Source organism: Siniperca chuatsi, linkage group LG6, assembly GCF_020085105.1.
Source record: "Siniperca chuatsi isolate FFG_IHB_CAS linkage group LG6, ASM2008510v1, whole genome shotgun sequence".
Classification (NCBI taxonomy): domain Eukaryota; kingdom Metazoa; phylum Chordata; class Actinopteri; order Centrarchiformes; family Sinipercidae; genus Siniperca; species Siniperca chuatsi.
Genome location: NC_058047.1, coordinates 15,938,289 through 15,953,331, shown reverse-complemented (window position 1 = coordinate 15,953,331; position 15,043 = coordinate 15,938,289). Strand labels below are relative to the sequence as shown.

General features: G+C 38.8%; 3 protein-coding genes across 16 annotated transcripts in view; 2 read left to right on the top strand and 1 right to left on the bottom strand.

Annotated features, from left to right (window-relative positions):
• The window catches only part of rnf220b (ring finger protein 220b), a 32,100-nt gene extending 24,405 nt beyond the window's left edge, over positions 1 to 7,695 (top strand). The window contains exons 7-16 of one of the 3 annotated variants that reach the window (XM_044199806.1): positions 259 to 348; positions 2,606 to 2,649; positions 2,962 to 3,049; positions 3,471 to 3,567; positions 3,885 to 3,944; positions 4,107 to 4,165; positions 4,285 to 4,369; positions 5,388 to 5,496; positions 6,731 to 6,805; positions 6,913 to 7,695. In XM_044199806.1, the coding sequence (XP_044055741.1) occupies positions 259 to 348; positions 2,606 to 2,649; positions 2,962 to 3,049; positions 3,471 to 3,567; positions 3,885 to 3,944; positions 4,107 to 4,165; positions 4,285 to 4,369; positions 5,388 to 5,496; positions 6,731 to 6,805; positions 6,913 to 6,984 (779 nt within the window). In that variant the 3' untranslated portion in view covers positions 6,985 to 7,695. Of the gene's footprint in view, positions 1 to 258; positions 349 to 2,605; positions 2,650 to 2,961; positions 3,050 to 3,470; positions 3,568 to 3,884; positions 3,945 to 4,103; positions 4,166 to 4,284; positions 4,370 to 5,387; positions 5,497 to 6,730; positions 6,806 to 6,912 lie in introns of all 3 variants that reach the window. The other 2 variants (XM_044199805.1, XM_044199807.1) reach the window with 2 other exon arrangements.
• Positions 7,696 to 8,292: 597 nt separating this feature from the next.
• On the top strand, positions 8,293 to 14,116 carry guk1b (guanylate kinase 1b). 2 transcript variants are annotated; one of them, XM_044199808.1, is made up of 9 exons: positions 8,293 to 8,433; positions 9,793 to 9,908; positions 10,153 to 10,194; positions 10,559 to 10,684; positions 11,669 to 11,765; positions 12,425 to 12,563; positions 13,082 to 13,166; positions 13,247 to 13,332; positions 13,485 to 14,116. In XM_044199808.1, exons 2-9 carry the CDS (start codon positions 9,797 to 9,799, stop codon positions 13,515 to 13,517), a joined length of 720 nt encoding a protein of 239 aa, XP_044055743.1. In that variant the 5' UTR covers positions 8,293 to 8,433; positions 9,793 to 9,796; the 3' UTR covers positions 13,518 to 14,116. The 2 variants fall into 2 exon arrangements, with proteins under 2 accessions (XP_044055743.1, XP_044055745.1); XM_044199810.1 differs by lacking the exon at positions 10,559 to 10,684 and having other exon boundaries at positions 8,294 to 8,433.
• obscna (obscurin, cytoskeletal calmodulin and titin-interacting RhoGEF a) overlaps positions 14,105 to 15,043 on the bottom strand; it is a 44,687-nt gene continuing 43,748 nt past the window's right edge. For all 11 annotated transcript variants that reach the window (XM_044199793.1, XM_044199797.1, XM_044199795.1 and 8 more), the window contains one exon: positions 14,105 to 14,878. In XM_044199793.1, coding sequence (XP_044055728.1) covers positions 14,698 to 14,878 — 181 coding nt within the window. In that variant the 3' untranslated portion in view covers positions 14,105 to 14,697. The remainder of the gene's footprint in view (positions 14,879 to 15,043) is intronic.

Below are 15,043 nucleotides of genomic sequence, written 5' to 3'. Positions count from 1 at the left end.
GTTGATGCATGCGGAGTGGACAAAACGTTGTGTTTCATTGCTGCTGATTGAGTTTGTCGTAAAGAGAAAGCTCAGTACAGAAGACTCTGTCAGGTCTGCAGTTTTAAATGGCTTTGAATTTTTTGAGTCAGAGTAGTTTAAACAGACTGACTCGTACAGATATCACCCTTTTTCCCCACAACATCTTCACCGGCCTAGCGCCCACACGAGCAGAGGAGCTAATAACCTTTCAACTTTGACCTCTTGATATGTTAACAGTCGATGACCTCTGCTGGTGCAGGTGCTACGTCAAATCTGCCCCATTACGCCCCCACAGCGCAGGAGCCCACCTAGACTGCACACAAGCTGGTAAGACACTACGAGAAGCACTTTCTTCATCATCAAGTTGAACTATAATGAGCAACTGTTGAGTTTTGCTTCTAGTCTCTCAATTTAAAAAAAAACAATATTTAAAAAAATTATTTAACAATAATTTACTAATTGCCACTGTCCAATGAAAACCATGTATCACCAAAATGTCAACTTTTTATGAAATATGAAAATGTTCGTGTGCCTGTGTGCCTGTGTGCTGGTGTGCCTGTGTGCTGGTGTTTATCCTCCACTGGCATGACACTTTCTTTTACAAAAGCTTACAGTTATGAAAGTGAGTATGTCATTAATAAAGGGTTATTACCATAATCTATCAAGTGATGATCTAAAGAACAAATTAAATGGGGCTGAACACCAGGCAATGGGATTTATCACAATTTGTTCTTATTAATGGCTTAAAACTGATTAAAAGCATTAATAAAGCCTTTAGAAATGGTGCCTTATTAGAAAGTGGTACCAATTAATAAAACAATAAATAAACAATAATAAAACCACAACCATTTCAACTGTCTTTCCAAATTGTTCTGCATCTAACCATTTTGAAAGTGATATAATAGTGTCTCTGCACTGATACAGACATGTAGACCTACAGAGCATCCTTAAAGCTGTGGCTGACATCTTAGTACTGTTATTATTAACGCTGATATTCTCCGGCTCTTAGCTGACTCTTCAAACTGCCAGTGCTGTCAAGCTCTGTTAGCCTTTATTGGGCCTTATAACAGGACAGCATAATGAGCTTCTAAATACATGTCAGGGAGGAAAAAGAAGAAGGGAGGAGGAGGACGGGCTCCTCTGTTGATTAATCAACCTCTCTCCCTCTCTCTCTCCCTCTCTCTGTTTGATGAGCTCTTCTTCATCTATGACCATCTCTTTAACCCTCATTATGTTTGCTGGGATGGCGGCACTCGGGTCACAGCCACCAGCTCTCTGTGTGTGAACACCCCCCCCCCATCCAGCGGGAATTAGAGGGCCCTAAAACTTAATGTCCCCTTATGCAATCTTCAGCCAGTCAGGTCACAGTGGAGGTGCAGTTGATGTTCTGCCATGTTAACTTTTATATCACAGAGGAGGGTGGGATGACAGGATGTGAGGAAATCTTTTGTATCCACTGCATTTGTTGTATATGTATAGAGCCCACATCTGTACCTTCTGGCTCTTATGTGTAATTGTACCTCAGGATCTGTGTGTGAATGTGGTCGACATGTTGTGTGATTGTGTTACAGGTTAATCCACATAAGCGGTAAACTTTTTCAAAGGAGCTCAAACAACAAAGAAGTTGGTATTTTGGAACTAGTGGAACTAATGTTGTGCATTGTCAAAATGTGAAAATTAATAAAAACTTAAATGCCAGAAGTAAAGAAATGAGCTCAAACTCTGAAAAGAAGATTACACTGTGTCATAAAATGACATGAAGATTATGTTACCATCTACCATTTCATCACATAAAACGTTTTGGGAAGTAAAATCTTTTGTCAAAGTTGCTGATGTTTTTGAACCCTCCTCTTGACTTTGGAAAAAACTGCAACACTGTCCCTACAACATGTCAAAACACTATAACAGTGTTACAGTAAATTGGGGCAACTTGTTTTATAGTGTACCCTAATTTAAACCTTAATATCTTACTGGAACTTCTAATGTGCACCACCAGTGTACATATAATAAATCCCTGAAACAGAGACAGTACTTTTATGACATAAGTGAAAGTTGTCTTTTTGATCTAAAAATGAATGTAACTATTAACTACATTGCAAAGGAAGACTGAAATAAAATATAAATTTAGGATAAGAAAGAAAAAGACCCTACCCTGATTTTCAAAAAAAGTCAGACAACCCTACCTTCAGCCAAAAGAATAATTACATTACTCCCCGTGATAACTTTTATACATCCCTTACTTTCCTCTGTGTGACTCTGATCACAAACTGTTGCCTTTTTCTAACCTCCCCATGTTTTCTTTTGTGAAAGGAAGACACATTTATATCTATCTTCTATCCAATGGAAAATAGACACGCCATGTACATGTCAAAAAATTTCACGGGAACAGCACCCTTAATTAATCTGCAGTCACGAATAAAGGAAGTTTGTATGAAGTTACAAGAGGTACTTGAAAAGAGGTAAAAGAAGACAAGTGCTCACAACCTAATAAAAAACAGTTATAAAGGGACCAACTAAAGTCACTGTGACCTGCTTTTAAAGTCTCTGTATCACCATATCATCTGTCTCTTCTGTCTGTTCCCAGTCAGGATCGGAAAGCTGAAGAGGAGGAAACCAGAAGAGGGACAGGTTTGTGTTTTCATGACATTTTTATTGTAATCAGATATATATATACAGTATATGACAGACCTCAGGTTGAGAGAATGTCGGTGGTCCAAACCCCCCTGCCACTGCTGACTGCTTTTGTTCACGTAGCATCAGGATCCCTGTCAGCCCGCTGTGTATCCATGTGAAAACACTGCTGGCACTGGTTCACAGCTATAAAAACACAGAAGCAGATACGTAGCTCGAGGCTGTGGGAGGGAAATGTGGACATATTCACTGAGACAGAGAAATTGTGTACTTTATGTGTATCTGTATGTTTATGTGTGTGCGTTTTAGGAAGGTTCAGCAGACTTGGCGCCGTTGGAAGACGAGTGGAATGAGAGGAGAAGGATACAGATGACGTCTATAGTCGGAGGATTTAAAGGTAAGCGTAAAACTGTGTGTGTGTGTGTGTGTGTGTGTGCGTGTGCCATCGAGGTACTTGTGTGTATGATCTTGTTCAGTGGAGGGTGAATAATGTGACTGAGTGACAGTTGAAAAACCACTGAACTTTTCAGTCCAGATTACAGCGGAGCTTGCCTTGAAGGTTAGATTAAAAGTAATGGTTTCCTTTACCCGGGAAGGAAGCTCTGACCTGCAAACTTGTTACACACTGACTGACAGACACAGGCAGAGGGGTAGGAGGACGGGCAACATAACATTTTGTGATTCTAAAATGTATTGTGACCTTAGAAATAAGAACAGAGCTTCTCTACGTTGTCCTTTTACAAGCAACTTCATACCCCAGTTTAAACAGTAACACCATCAACATTAGCTTTGATGTTCTTGTGAAAATGTCTCCTCAGGTGCAGTGCTGGTGAGCACGACTTCTAAGGAGTGTCGAGACAGCGACGCAGACCTGGACGTGGATGGAGATGATACTCTGGAGTACGGCAGAGCGCAGTATCCTTTGGAGTGAACGCAGCAGCTATACCGAATTTAACTTTTGCAACTAATTGAACTTTAAAACAGCAGTAATAGACAAGAAATTCTTAATTATCCACATTGTGGTGTCAATCATGTTGAGAGCAGTACTGGCTTGAGAAGTTGGCTTTAGACCTTTACTTGGAGAAAATGTGTCAAATTAATGGATTCAAAATAAAGTATATTTTTCAATTTTCTTACAAACTTCTTTACTTTTAGACTATCACAGTATGTACTATTTTTCAGCTTTTTACAGGTTAGATAAGTGTTCTATGTTTCCTGACTTTCATTCTCAGATACACAGAGACTGATGTAATCCCCTGCTCAGGAGAAAGCTCCAAGGAGACAACAGTGAAGTACGTATCCCACTTGATAGGATCTCATTCATAGTGGATATTTTATTAGATATGAAAATTATCATACAGTCTATTCCTTATCATACATCATGGGTGATTTTTCTTTTAATCTTCTATGTTTTTTGGCTTTTAAATGTCTGTTTTGTTATCTTTTTTCAGCAGCAGCAGTATGTTGCCTGACTCCAGAGTAAACCTAGAATTTTCCAAATGGTCAAATGGTGGTGAGTTAATCAAACTCTGAATGAATGAATTGATCAAATAAGGGGAAAAGGATAATTGTATGAGAACAAGATCTTTATTCCATTATTCATCTGTTTTATTTGTTTGTTTGTTCACTCAGGGAGTCCATCTACCAGCAGTGGAGAGAAAGTGGACAGCAGCATAGCTGGTCTCTCCAAAACCTGCAAAAACTCTGAGATAGAGATGTAAGTTTGTTTAATATGTTTCAGGGTCACTCAGAGCTTACAAACATGTTAGAGTCACATTTCTTAGTGAGACATCCTCACTGCTAATAGTCTCAAAGGTTTTCAGTGTCAGTGATATAACACACTCGAGGTTGTGATTTACAGTGTTTTTTAAAGTTTTGCTGCAGCTAAAAGGGTTTACTGACTTTAGGATTTTAGACTTATCAATTAAAGAAACAACAAAGTATTTTGTTTTTAATTGCTAATATAATAATACAATAAATAAGCTCACTATTGCTGGTCCTGCACACACAACTGTCCTTTATTTGAGTATAGTCCTGTCTGCTATATCTGTCATCACACACAGCTCAAGATGTTGTCTTTTGATGTAGAAGTTTTTTATTTTTGTGTAAACTCACATGGATTGGGCTCCAGAGCAGAAACCAAATCAATCAGAAATCAAGTGTCATACTGGTGGGAGTGAGGCAGCTTGCGTGTAGTGAATCCCAGGTGTGAATCAGCCAATCAGAGCAGAGGATGTGTAACCATCCCTTACTGTAAAGTTTTTTTTTTGGTGGCCCGGCTCTCTGCATTGTGTCACTTCAGACTACCTGCTCCCACAAGCGTGATACACAATACAATATCAATGTGATGAATCATCAGTCAAGGTCATAGTAGGCGGCACATGTACACACATTTCATCACACTTAATGCATTCTAGCCCGTCTGCATCACTGTACAGTATGTTTGCACATATAGTCTATCCTGTAATTGTACGTGTATCTGTGTGTATGTCTATTTCTGTGAGGACCCCGCACCCCCCACATCCTATGATAAATGAGACAGCGAATGCAGCCAATGTGATTGCTGATAAATTTCATGCTCAGTGTCCATGTTGGCCAGCGAATAATTTAATCTGTCTTCGATTTATAAATGACTCTCCAGTGTCTGCCGAACTCACGCACCCTCCGATCTCCCCTCCTGTTACCGTCCATCCGTGTGTGTGTGTGTGTGTGTGTGTGTGTGCGTGCGTGTACAGGCTCTCAGAGGATTCCACACTGACAACCCTGGATGCACTTAAAGCTCGGATACGGGATTTGGAGAAACAGTTGTCTAAAGGAGACAGATTTAAATGCCTCATCTGCATGGTGAGTACGAAGGCAAATTAAATCGACAGAGCAGACACACAACGTAGAGATAACAGTGCAGTAATGCAGAAACTGATGATATTCCTGTAGGGACCTGTGTTTTGGGTAATAAGTCAACATTATTTGTCATGCTATTTCAATGGGATATAAATATGGTAGTGATGATATTTTGATCTGTTGATACAGATTAGTTCTTTTTTGTCTTTTAAAGTAATATTATTTAAAATGTTTACATTAATTTGTTTTACATCACACTTAAATTGCCATGCAGACGCTCAGTATGATTAGTTGACATTAAATTTTAATGTAAATTATATTGTCAATTCTGTATTATGTTAATATAGATTATGCATAAGACAACTTTCGAACTAGAAACTGAGCTCTGACACAGATTTTTTCAAAATGACTTTATTCTAGTGCTGTATTGACTAGTCAATTAATCAAAAATGTTTATCTACAGAAAATCTACAGACAATATTTTAACGATCAATTAATCATTTAAGTCATTTATTGAGCAAAAATGCCACACAGTTGCTCATTCGAGATTCTAACATGCGAGATTTTGCTGTTTTTCTCTGCTTCATATCATCCTCTGAGAGCTTGTGATGAATATTTTTCACAACTTTATTTACATTTTATAGAGCAAATGAATAATAGAAAAAAAAGGATTAATCTATAATGAAAATAATTATTAGTTACAGCCCTATTTTATACACCATCTTATATCTGGTATAAGATGGTGTACAACAAAATGTATGTTGTAGTTATTCAACTATGAGCCCACTAACAGCTCTATAATGCCACAAAAAGTGAGAGTAAAAACTTCATACAATAAAGTTTAACAGTTCTTTGTAAAGACAAAGCTGCTGTGTCTCGGTCAACCTATGATCAGATTCCTTCACATGTGAATACACTAATGTTGCTAACTCTATTGTGTTGAAGGAGGAAAGTCAATGCAGTTATCAAAAAGATGGCCTTACCTTGCTGCATTTTTATGGACAGAATTTGCAAAAACAATATGTATTTTATTTTCTATTAAGACAAAAACAGTATAGTGTAATAAATGACTAAACACACCGGCTGGACCTTTCCTATTATCAGAGGGGCTTCAATAAAAGTTGATTTAACAGGGAGCGTCTTTTAATGCTCTTATTGTAGTTTCACATGGACATCTAGTGGTAGCTCTTTGTACTACAGGTAAGGAATCATCTGTATCTGTATTTTCTCTCTGCAGGACACTTACACAACCCCTCTCACCTCCATCCAGTGCTGGCATGTTCACTGTGAGGAGTGTTGGCTTCGAACGCTGGTAAAACATCAGATTTGTGTTGATTCATATAAACATGAAAATTAAGTAAAATGACCAGAGGATGTTTGATTAAAGTCTCACTTTTCCTTTTGTCTTTTTTTCTTTAGGGAGCAAAGAAGTTGTGTCCTCAGTGCAACACCATCACCTCACCTGGAGACCTGAGGCGGGTCTTCCTGTGACGCAGCCACTCACAAAATGAGGGGAGGGGCTTCTTCTCTTTTAACCAATCAGTGGTGGACTTGTGGGCAGCTGGCCTGTCATAGACTCCCACCCTCTTCCTCCTCCTCCTCCTCCTCCTCCTCCTCCTCCTCCTCCTCCTCCTCCTCCTCCTCCTCACACCTTCCTGGTCCTACCTGTTTGTCAGTGTACTCCTAACAGCCACTAACCCCCCTGACAATTTGAAGAACTGCAAGTGTGACCTTTGACCTTCCTTTACAGCCCTGTACCATATCCATGTTCCTGCTGTAACACCAACCAGATCAGAAGAAGCATCTAAAACCAACTGAAAGCTCAGGCACTGAAAAACAAATAGGAAAAAAAAAACCCGCTTTGGGACAATATTTATCGATTTTGTAATCCTTTTTTCTGTTTTATGAGGAAAACAAATTAGTTGAATCACATGCAAAGCACATGTACATAGTTTTGTGTATGTTTGGATTGGTGTGTGTATATGATGTTGACTAGCAGAACAACCCGACTGTATTTACTGTACAGAGTTTGTCTTTGCTTAGATCATTTATTATTTGTTTAGCTCCTGTAGAATGGAGACATTTACAGTAATCTCATCACATTCAGGCTCCTTTTGTCTTTGTCATTGATGTGTTTCTTTGTATAGGATCATTAAATCTAATTTTATCAATGTTACTACAATAAAACGTGTGTCTAAAAAATTGTTGTTTCACAGTATATTTTAACTGCAGGGATAACATGAATATTCACCCGTTGAATGTGAATGTACAGCAAGCATCTGATGTTGTTTAGGCCTGTTGACAGCCTTGTTACGATGACTCTATGTGGTGTATTCACCCTTTAAGAAGTGGGTCGGTGCAGGATTAGCCAGGCAGAGCCCATCGCAGCTCATCCGGAGTCGAGGGACACTAAACCCTGCTATTCTGAGCTTTTACTCCGTGGGGGACGGAAGACCACTCAGGCCCTGACACTACAAGGTTCAATCACACTGCATAGAGAAGGAAAACACCACAAAAATCCCCAGTTCATTATAGTTAATAGCAGGACAATGTAATTTAGAGCAACAGTCGGATTGAAATTTTATGGTTGAATTTTTTTCCAGTTTTCAAAATGTAACTCGACTGTAGTGGTAAAAGTGAGAGCATATGCTTCCCTCATTTCCACTGCTTTAACCTCCAACTGCTCTAGTGGAGCTGCTCAGTAGACTGTGGTTTTACTTTTGGATGGTGTGGATAAAAACAAGCCAGCATGCACACGTGATTGGTCACTGAGCTGAAGGGAGGTGGTGGTAATTCAGACTGACAGTGAGCTGCATCAGTGAATCAGTGTGACAAATACACACACACTCATTGTAAACAGTCCATTAAGAAGCCTGGCTGAAGAAACATCTGCTATTGAACGTTTCTACGACACAGACTGTACAGGCGCTGTGAGAGAAGGTAAGGTGGAACTTTTCACTTGTTAAAACCTGGAAATGATCTTTTTTTAAATACTAAATTTATCTGCACAATCCTAAAACATTAAACAAAACAATTAAACAATAAACAGACACTCAATTACTAATGTGATTAATGTGAGTTTGAGTTCAGGTGCAAACCTCAACTAAAACTAAAGGAAAGGTGCATTATAATGGCATTGCACTGTACAGCTAAAAGTACAGCCTGTCACATTCATAATATTTGTTATTGTTTTTACAGTATTTGTTTGCTGCTTAGATATTTTAAATGCTCTGCACCGGTGACTGAATATATGTGCAGCAAATGTAAAGTTACTGAGGAAATCTTGCATTAAGGGAACCATTTTGCAAAGGCTAAAATAGTTGTTTGGCTCCATTATGTGATTACAAATAGTTTGTAATTTGTTAATAACTGTGTTTATGAGTGTTAAAAGCTTAACAAGCGTGAGAAAAGGAGGCAAAAAATTAATGGTATTATTATTATTGATCTCTTTAGCTGTTCTGATCTAAAACTGCTGGTGATGCCAATTAATAATTCTCTCCCTTCAACACCAAGATGTTAAAGGGAGAGGTTGGATGTTTTTGGACTGTAATGGACTTTGACCGTATTATTAAGTACTTATATTAATGGGGATTCTAAATGAATTAATTAAAAGTGTCCCTGAAACATCATCCTCTCTTAGTGCAGCAGGTAAATGGGTCACCTGTCCTGGACCCTTTGTGCTGCCTGGCCCAGATCCAATTAATCCTGCTGACTGACCTGCTATGACTTCATTAACAGGCATTATTAACATTAACCTCAAGGCCTCTGGCTGTCTAACAAGTCAGCAATTAGGACATGGATGTGTTTCAATATTTTAATTAAGGAAATAGGAAGAAGAATTTCCAGAGTTTCAATTAATTATTAGTAAAGATTAAAACCACAATAATGTAAGAGCAAAGGTCTGCTTTTAACCCTCTATGTGCGTGATGGAATGTTGCTTCCTGACAGTGTAGTAGGTAAGAGAAGCTTGGATCAAAGGATTAGCCTTGCGTCACATTAGACCATTTAACAGGATAGTTGGTGAGCTTTACCAGCACTGCAGAAATTATGTATAGGTAGAAGAGGGGTTTTAAATCCTTGATGCAAATGGTGTTTTAATCAAAAGTTAAAAAATCATTCATCCCAAACCATGTTCTGAGAAAAACGATTTATACTAAGATGTATACTTTTCCAGAAATGGCTGCCATACCTTTAACCCTGGATTCACGCTGGCACAAAAGATCTGACTTTAATCTGCTTTTGGCACAAACCTGAGCTCACTCTGTCCCTGTCTTTCCTCCATCTGTCTGGCTGTCTCAGAACAATGTCAGGACCGAGGCCCGTGGTGCTGAGCGGCCCCTCCGGAGCAGGGAAGAGCACTCTGATGAAGAGACTGATTAAGGATCACGAGGGTGTCTTCGGATTCAGCGTGTCACGTACGTTTGTGTGCCAACTGGTTATTGGCTTCCATTACAAAGCATCCTGTCTGAGGAGGAAGTAGGACAGGAGTCTCAGCTTGATGTTCTAATTCTGAACTAATAGATTTTGTGCCACATAAGTAAATCTTTTTATGCTGAGACTGAGAGGTTGTTGCATTTCACTTTAATATCTAATAAGCAACATTACTGATGATTCATTACCTTATTTCTGGGTTTTAATGAAGAAATCCTCTCCTCACAGACACAACAAGAAACCCTCGACCAGGAGAGGAAGATGGCAAAGGTACAATAGTTCTGGCTCAAAACAGACTTGTTGGTGACACATTTTAGTATCTATACAAGTGTTACAAGTGGGTGGTTGATAGCTTTAGCACCCTCACAGTGCTAAAGTAGGACGATCATGCTCTGTTATGCAGGAGCCCTGGACTTGGATTTGAATCTGTAGAACTGTGATAAAAGTGTATTTTACACCCCTTTTTTTGTTTCTGTACCACGTTTCCCAGCCTCCCCCCTACCTGACTGGTCTAAAATAACGCCCACAACACTTCTTACTCCTAAGTGAACTGCACAAATGGTTTTATCCCCTTGTTTAGCTCCCTTAATATAAAGGGATAAACCTTTCTGTGCCTTTCTTGCTTTCTCCATAGGGCTGAACAAGCTCCCCATGCTTCTGGGGGCTACTTTACTGCCAGTAGCAGACATCTTTTCCTCTGAAGACTTAGAAATGTCAACCTCATTTTCGTGTCCAAACAAATCAGAAACAGCAGATAAAGGTGACCTCAGTGTGATTCCCGATCACAGTTTTTAAGGCAGAGGGATGGGGGTTACTTTCATCAACCTGGCACGCTTTAATTGGATTCGTATGAACTAGTCATGTGAACAAAAAGATTAAAAAAAACAACTTTTAATGATATAAGAAATCAGGATCAGACAGTCTACACTTTGGAGTAAAAAGCTTTTGAAAATAGCCCCCTGTGATGCCTTGGTAGTGACTCCCATTTCTGGTCCCTGTGAGGATTTATGTCCAAAAAAAACCAAAAAACTGGCCCATGTGATGTCCCACAGTGGCTGTGCCTAGTTTCAGGCTTATTATGTATTTGTTTCCAGCACAGCCACTTCCTTTTCTATCCAGCGTTTCCCTGCAGATTGTTAATTCAGTCTGAGCAGACTCCTTCATGTTGTCATGCTAATGATTGTGTGCTATCGCAGTGCCCATTAGAGGTGGTAGTAGTAATGTGTTTGTTTCTATAAAACTGCTGTTTTAGATCCCCAGAGGTTTTGATGTTGTGAAGATTTAGGCCTATGGATCTGGTGGACAATGCAATGTGCTCTGTAACAGTTATACTAATGGCATCTTTAGAAAGTATTTGACAAAAAAACACATTTCTCATCTTTGCATGCTTTTCCCTTAGAGAATGACTGCATATTTGTCTGTTTTTTGCTATTCCAACACACAGTCTCAAATGTAGCTCAGAGGACAACATCACACACTTGAACACACATCATCAGCCAAGCAATATATACTATTATCCAGTAAATATTGTCAAGTAAATTCCATACAACAAGGTTAGCCTTTGGGCCTGGACTTTCTGTGATCACTGCAATGTTCACTGTTTATTGTAATGAAATCGGGGTTATCTTTCACCAAACTGTAGTGAGCATTAATTTGACTTGCATCACCTCTCTTTAATCGTTTCTTTCCACTGTGCAAGTTTTCATGGCAGAGCTAGAATCATTATAAATGTTGCATCTTACAGACTACCACTTCACAACGAGAGAGGCCATGCAGGAGGGAATTGACAAAGGAGACTTCATTGAAAACGCAGAGTTTTCCGGCAACCTGTACGGAACAAGGTAAATACTTGCATCTCTGCTTGAATGCCACCATATTTTTCACCACATAATCAAGAGCAACCTTAGAAAACATCTATGATTTAGATGCATAATAGCTGAAATCTTTACTTTTTGTCATTTGTATAGTTTCAGTGTTTATTTATTTATTACTGTTTCAGAAATGTTTCCACCCATAGAATGAAAATCTGAAAGAAGAGCTGAGTTAATATGAGTAAAAAGACATTAAGCCTTTAAAGTATCATTGTCACTGATGGTCACTGGTTAAACTTAATTCAATAGAAATCAAGACTGTTGCCTTGTATAAGAGAATACCCTCAGGCTTATACACAGGGATCAAGAGGATATATAATAGTCTGGTCACAGATGGAGCTTTAACCCTATTACGACAAAAAGAGCAATACTGCAGCTCAGCATGTTATCTTTCAAGTTAAATCTCTTCCTCTTATTCTGAAGATAACACACACTCACTGCAGTTCGAGTCTGAGCAGCTTGGATCAATGCAACAATCCTCTTACCTTAGGCACTACATGTGAGAAGCACATTACATGATTACGTTTCTCAATAGCTGGTTGGACATTTTGAAGCCTGTCAATGTTCAGATGTATAGTCCTAGTTGTTTAAAAATAATTTCATAATGTAACAATGCATTGATTCTGTAGTAAAGCTGCCATAGAAGACGTGCAGGCCAAGAACCTAATCTGCATCTTAGATGTGGACATCCAGGGCGTGAAGAGGATTAAAGACACTGACCTGAACCCCATCTACATCTCCATCCAGCCTCCTTCCATGGACATCCTGGTACATGTCCAACAATATATTTCATTAATGTAATATATTGCAATATTTCAATGCACTGTTTTAGCTTATTGTATTCATTAAGCTATCGTAGAAAAGGTTTCAGTCGTAGTCATCTGGACACTGTTTTCAGAATCAAGACGTTTCGGCTCCCATCCGGAAGTCATTCTCAATTGAGCCGAAACATCTTGATTCTGAAAACAGTGTCCAGATGACTACGACTGAAACCTTTTCTACGATGGAACACTCCTGGACGAATGAGGGACTGCACCATCTTCATTAAGCTATGTTCTTGCTTGTGCAAAGGAGGCTGTCAAAGATTGATAAATATGCTAATTATAATAAAAAAAATCCTAAAAACCTAAATACTGAGGGACAGGGTGATAGAGATGACAATGATCAAATTGATCTGAGAAAACCTTAAATAAAAATAAATACAACTTTGGGAAATTAGTGAACTGCAGACATGACTGCTGTTTTGTTACTTCATTGAGCAGCTCTTGTTTCATTGTTTTTCTCAGGAAAAACGTCTGAGGGACAGGCAGACAGAAACAGAGGAGAGTTTACAGAAACGCCTGGAGGCAGCGCGCATCGACATGGAGCTCAGTAAGTTTCTTGGCAGTTCTACTTGGACATTATGCTGAAATAAAGACAACCATTGCAGCTAATTCAATTCTCTTTTCTAGGTAAGGAGCCCGGAGTGTTTGATGTTGTTATCATCAATGATGACTTAGAGAGGGCCTACGAGGAGCTGAAAGATATCCTCAATGAAGTGAGTAAAACAATAAAATATCCTTTGCTCTATTTATTTAGCAAATACTTTGCCTCTATTGTCTGGCAGTGGTTGCATAGGCCCTTTTATATTCATGACTATTAGTTAAACACACAAAATGTAAAAAGTATCCCTCATCTCTCTTTCTACAGGAAATCCAAAAAGTTCAGGAGGCCAAATCATAAGAAAGAAACAGTAACCCAGTCTTTCTGCTGCTGGACAGAAGAACCAACTCTGGCCTGAAAAACTCCATCTTCTCTGACTGCGAAGAAAAGTTTGTTCTTCTTTTATCCTCTCCATTACATGGTCAGTGGTTTGCTCAGGACAGTTTCATGCTCAATGATGCTCAGATGGAAAAGAGGGACTCTAAATTGAAAGATTCTTGTTCTTGACTAAGAATGGTTGATATCTCGGTATGAAAATCCTAACTCATACATTTCTGCCAGCTGGCTCAGCTGCCATGTAAAAGAGTGTGGAGTACACATCAGTACCACCAGTCAGTACCTAGTACGCACACCGCTAAATACTTTGTTCAGAAAATAGTTACACTTTCATTTATTTGTTTTGTTGAATTATATACTGCAGAAATAAATTCACTCATAGTTAAGTGTATTATTGAAAATTTTGGTGATTACTCACATGCTGAATATTATCTGAAGAATACATGAAGGAAGTCTGTTTCATCTGAGATAAAATCACTGCATATATTACCTTTAAAACATTTGCATGTATGTTTGTGTGTTTGTATACAAATGAGACTGAATAAAGAATGTGAGGACAATGACTGACCACGTCTGTGCCATTTAATTAATCTTTCATTCACTAACTCATTCAGGTGGGTGACGACTGAAGTATTATGAAACTTAGAAGCATTCAGTAAAACCCATAAATCTTATCGATTTCCCATTTATACATTGTAATTTTAAGCCATTTTTAAATAAAATATCTGCTTTCTGTATGAAGAAGAATAGCACAAAAAACATTTTTCACTTTAAGGCCAAATATATGCATCTGTCTGACACTACGGAGCAAAACAACAGTTTCTCAACAGTTTTACAACTCATATACACGTGTGCACTCGTTGCTGAGAATAAACCTTATCCCTGATATGTTTCCATATAAACCAAAACACAAAAAATTCAGCACACTCACGTATACAAGCTAATGGATAAATACACTTTGAAACACTTTGAAAACTCATTAAGACGCGTCACATTTTCAAAATCAGAGATTTTAGAGAAAACAGATTTTAGAAATCTGACCTGGCTCCAGCTAGCCAGAAAAGAGCCACACAGGAAACATTCAGCTGAAATGAAATGTGCTGGTTATTAAGCTGTAGGTGAACGAAACCCCTACAGTGTTGCCTTACTGGAAGAAGGGACCCTGAAGCTTGGTGTGGACCTGATCTCGTTTCACCTCCTTCTGCTTGAGGTAATCTTTAAGCTTGTCTGTGGAGAAACACACTTTGGAGTGTCGGCCTTTGTGTGGGGCACGATGGGCACGCAGCCATGGGTTCTGAAGACACTCGGCTGCAGTGGGTCTCCCCCTACAATGTTTTTATCATATTAGAATATACACATTTATGTTCCTAATTCACTAAAACATCTTTCCATACAGGTAATCTTGGGCTTGGCAGCATAAGAAGAATGAGAACTTGAATACAGCACGTATGTTCTGTATGTTTAGTAAAGTTGCATCAATGCAAACTATA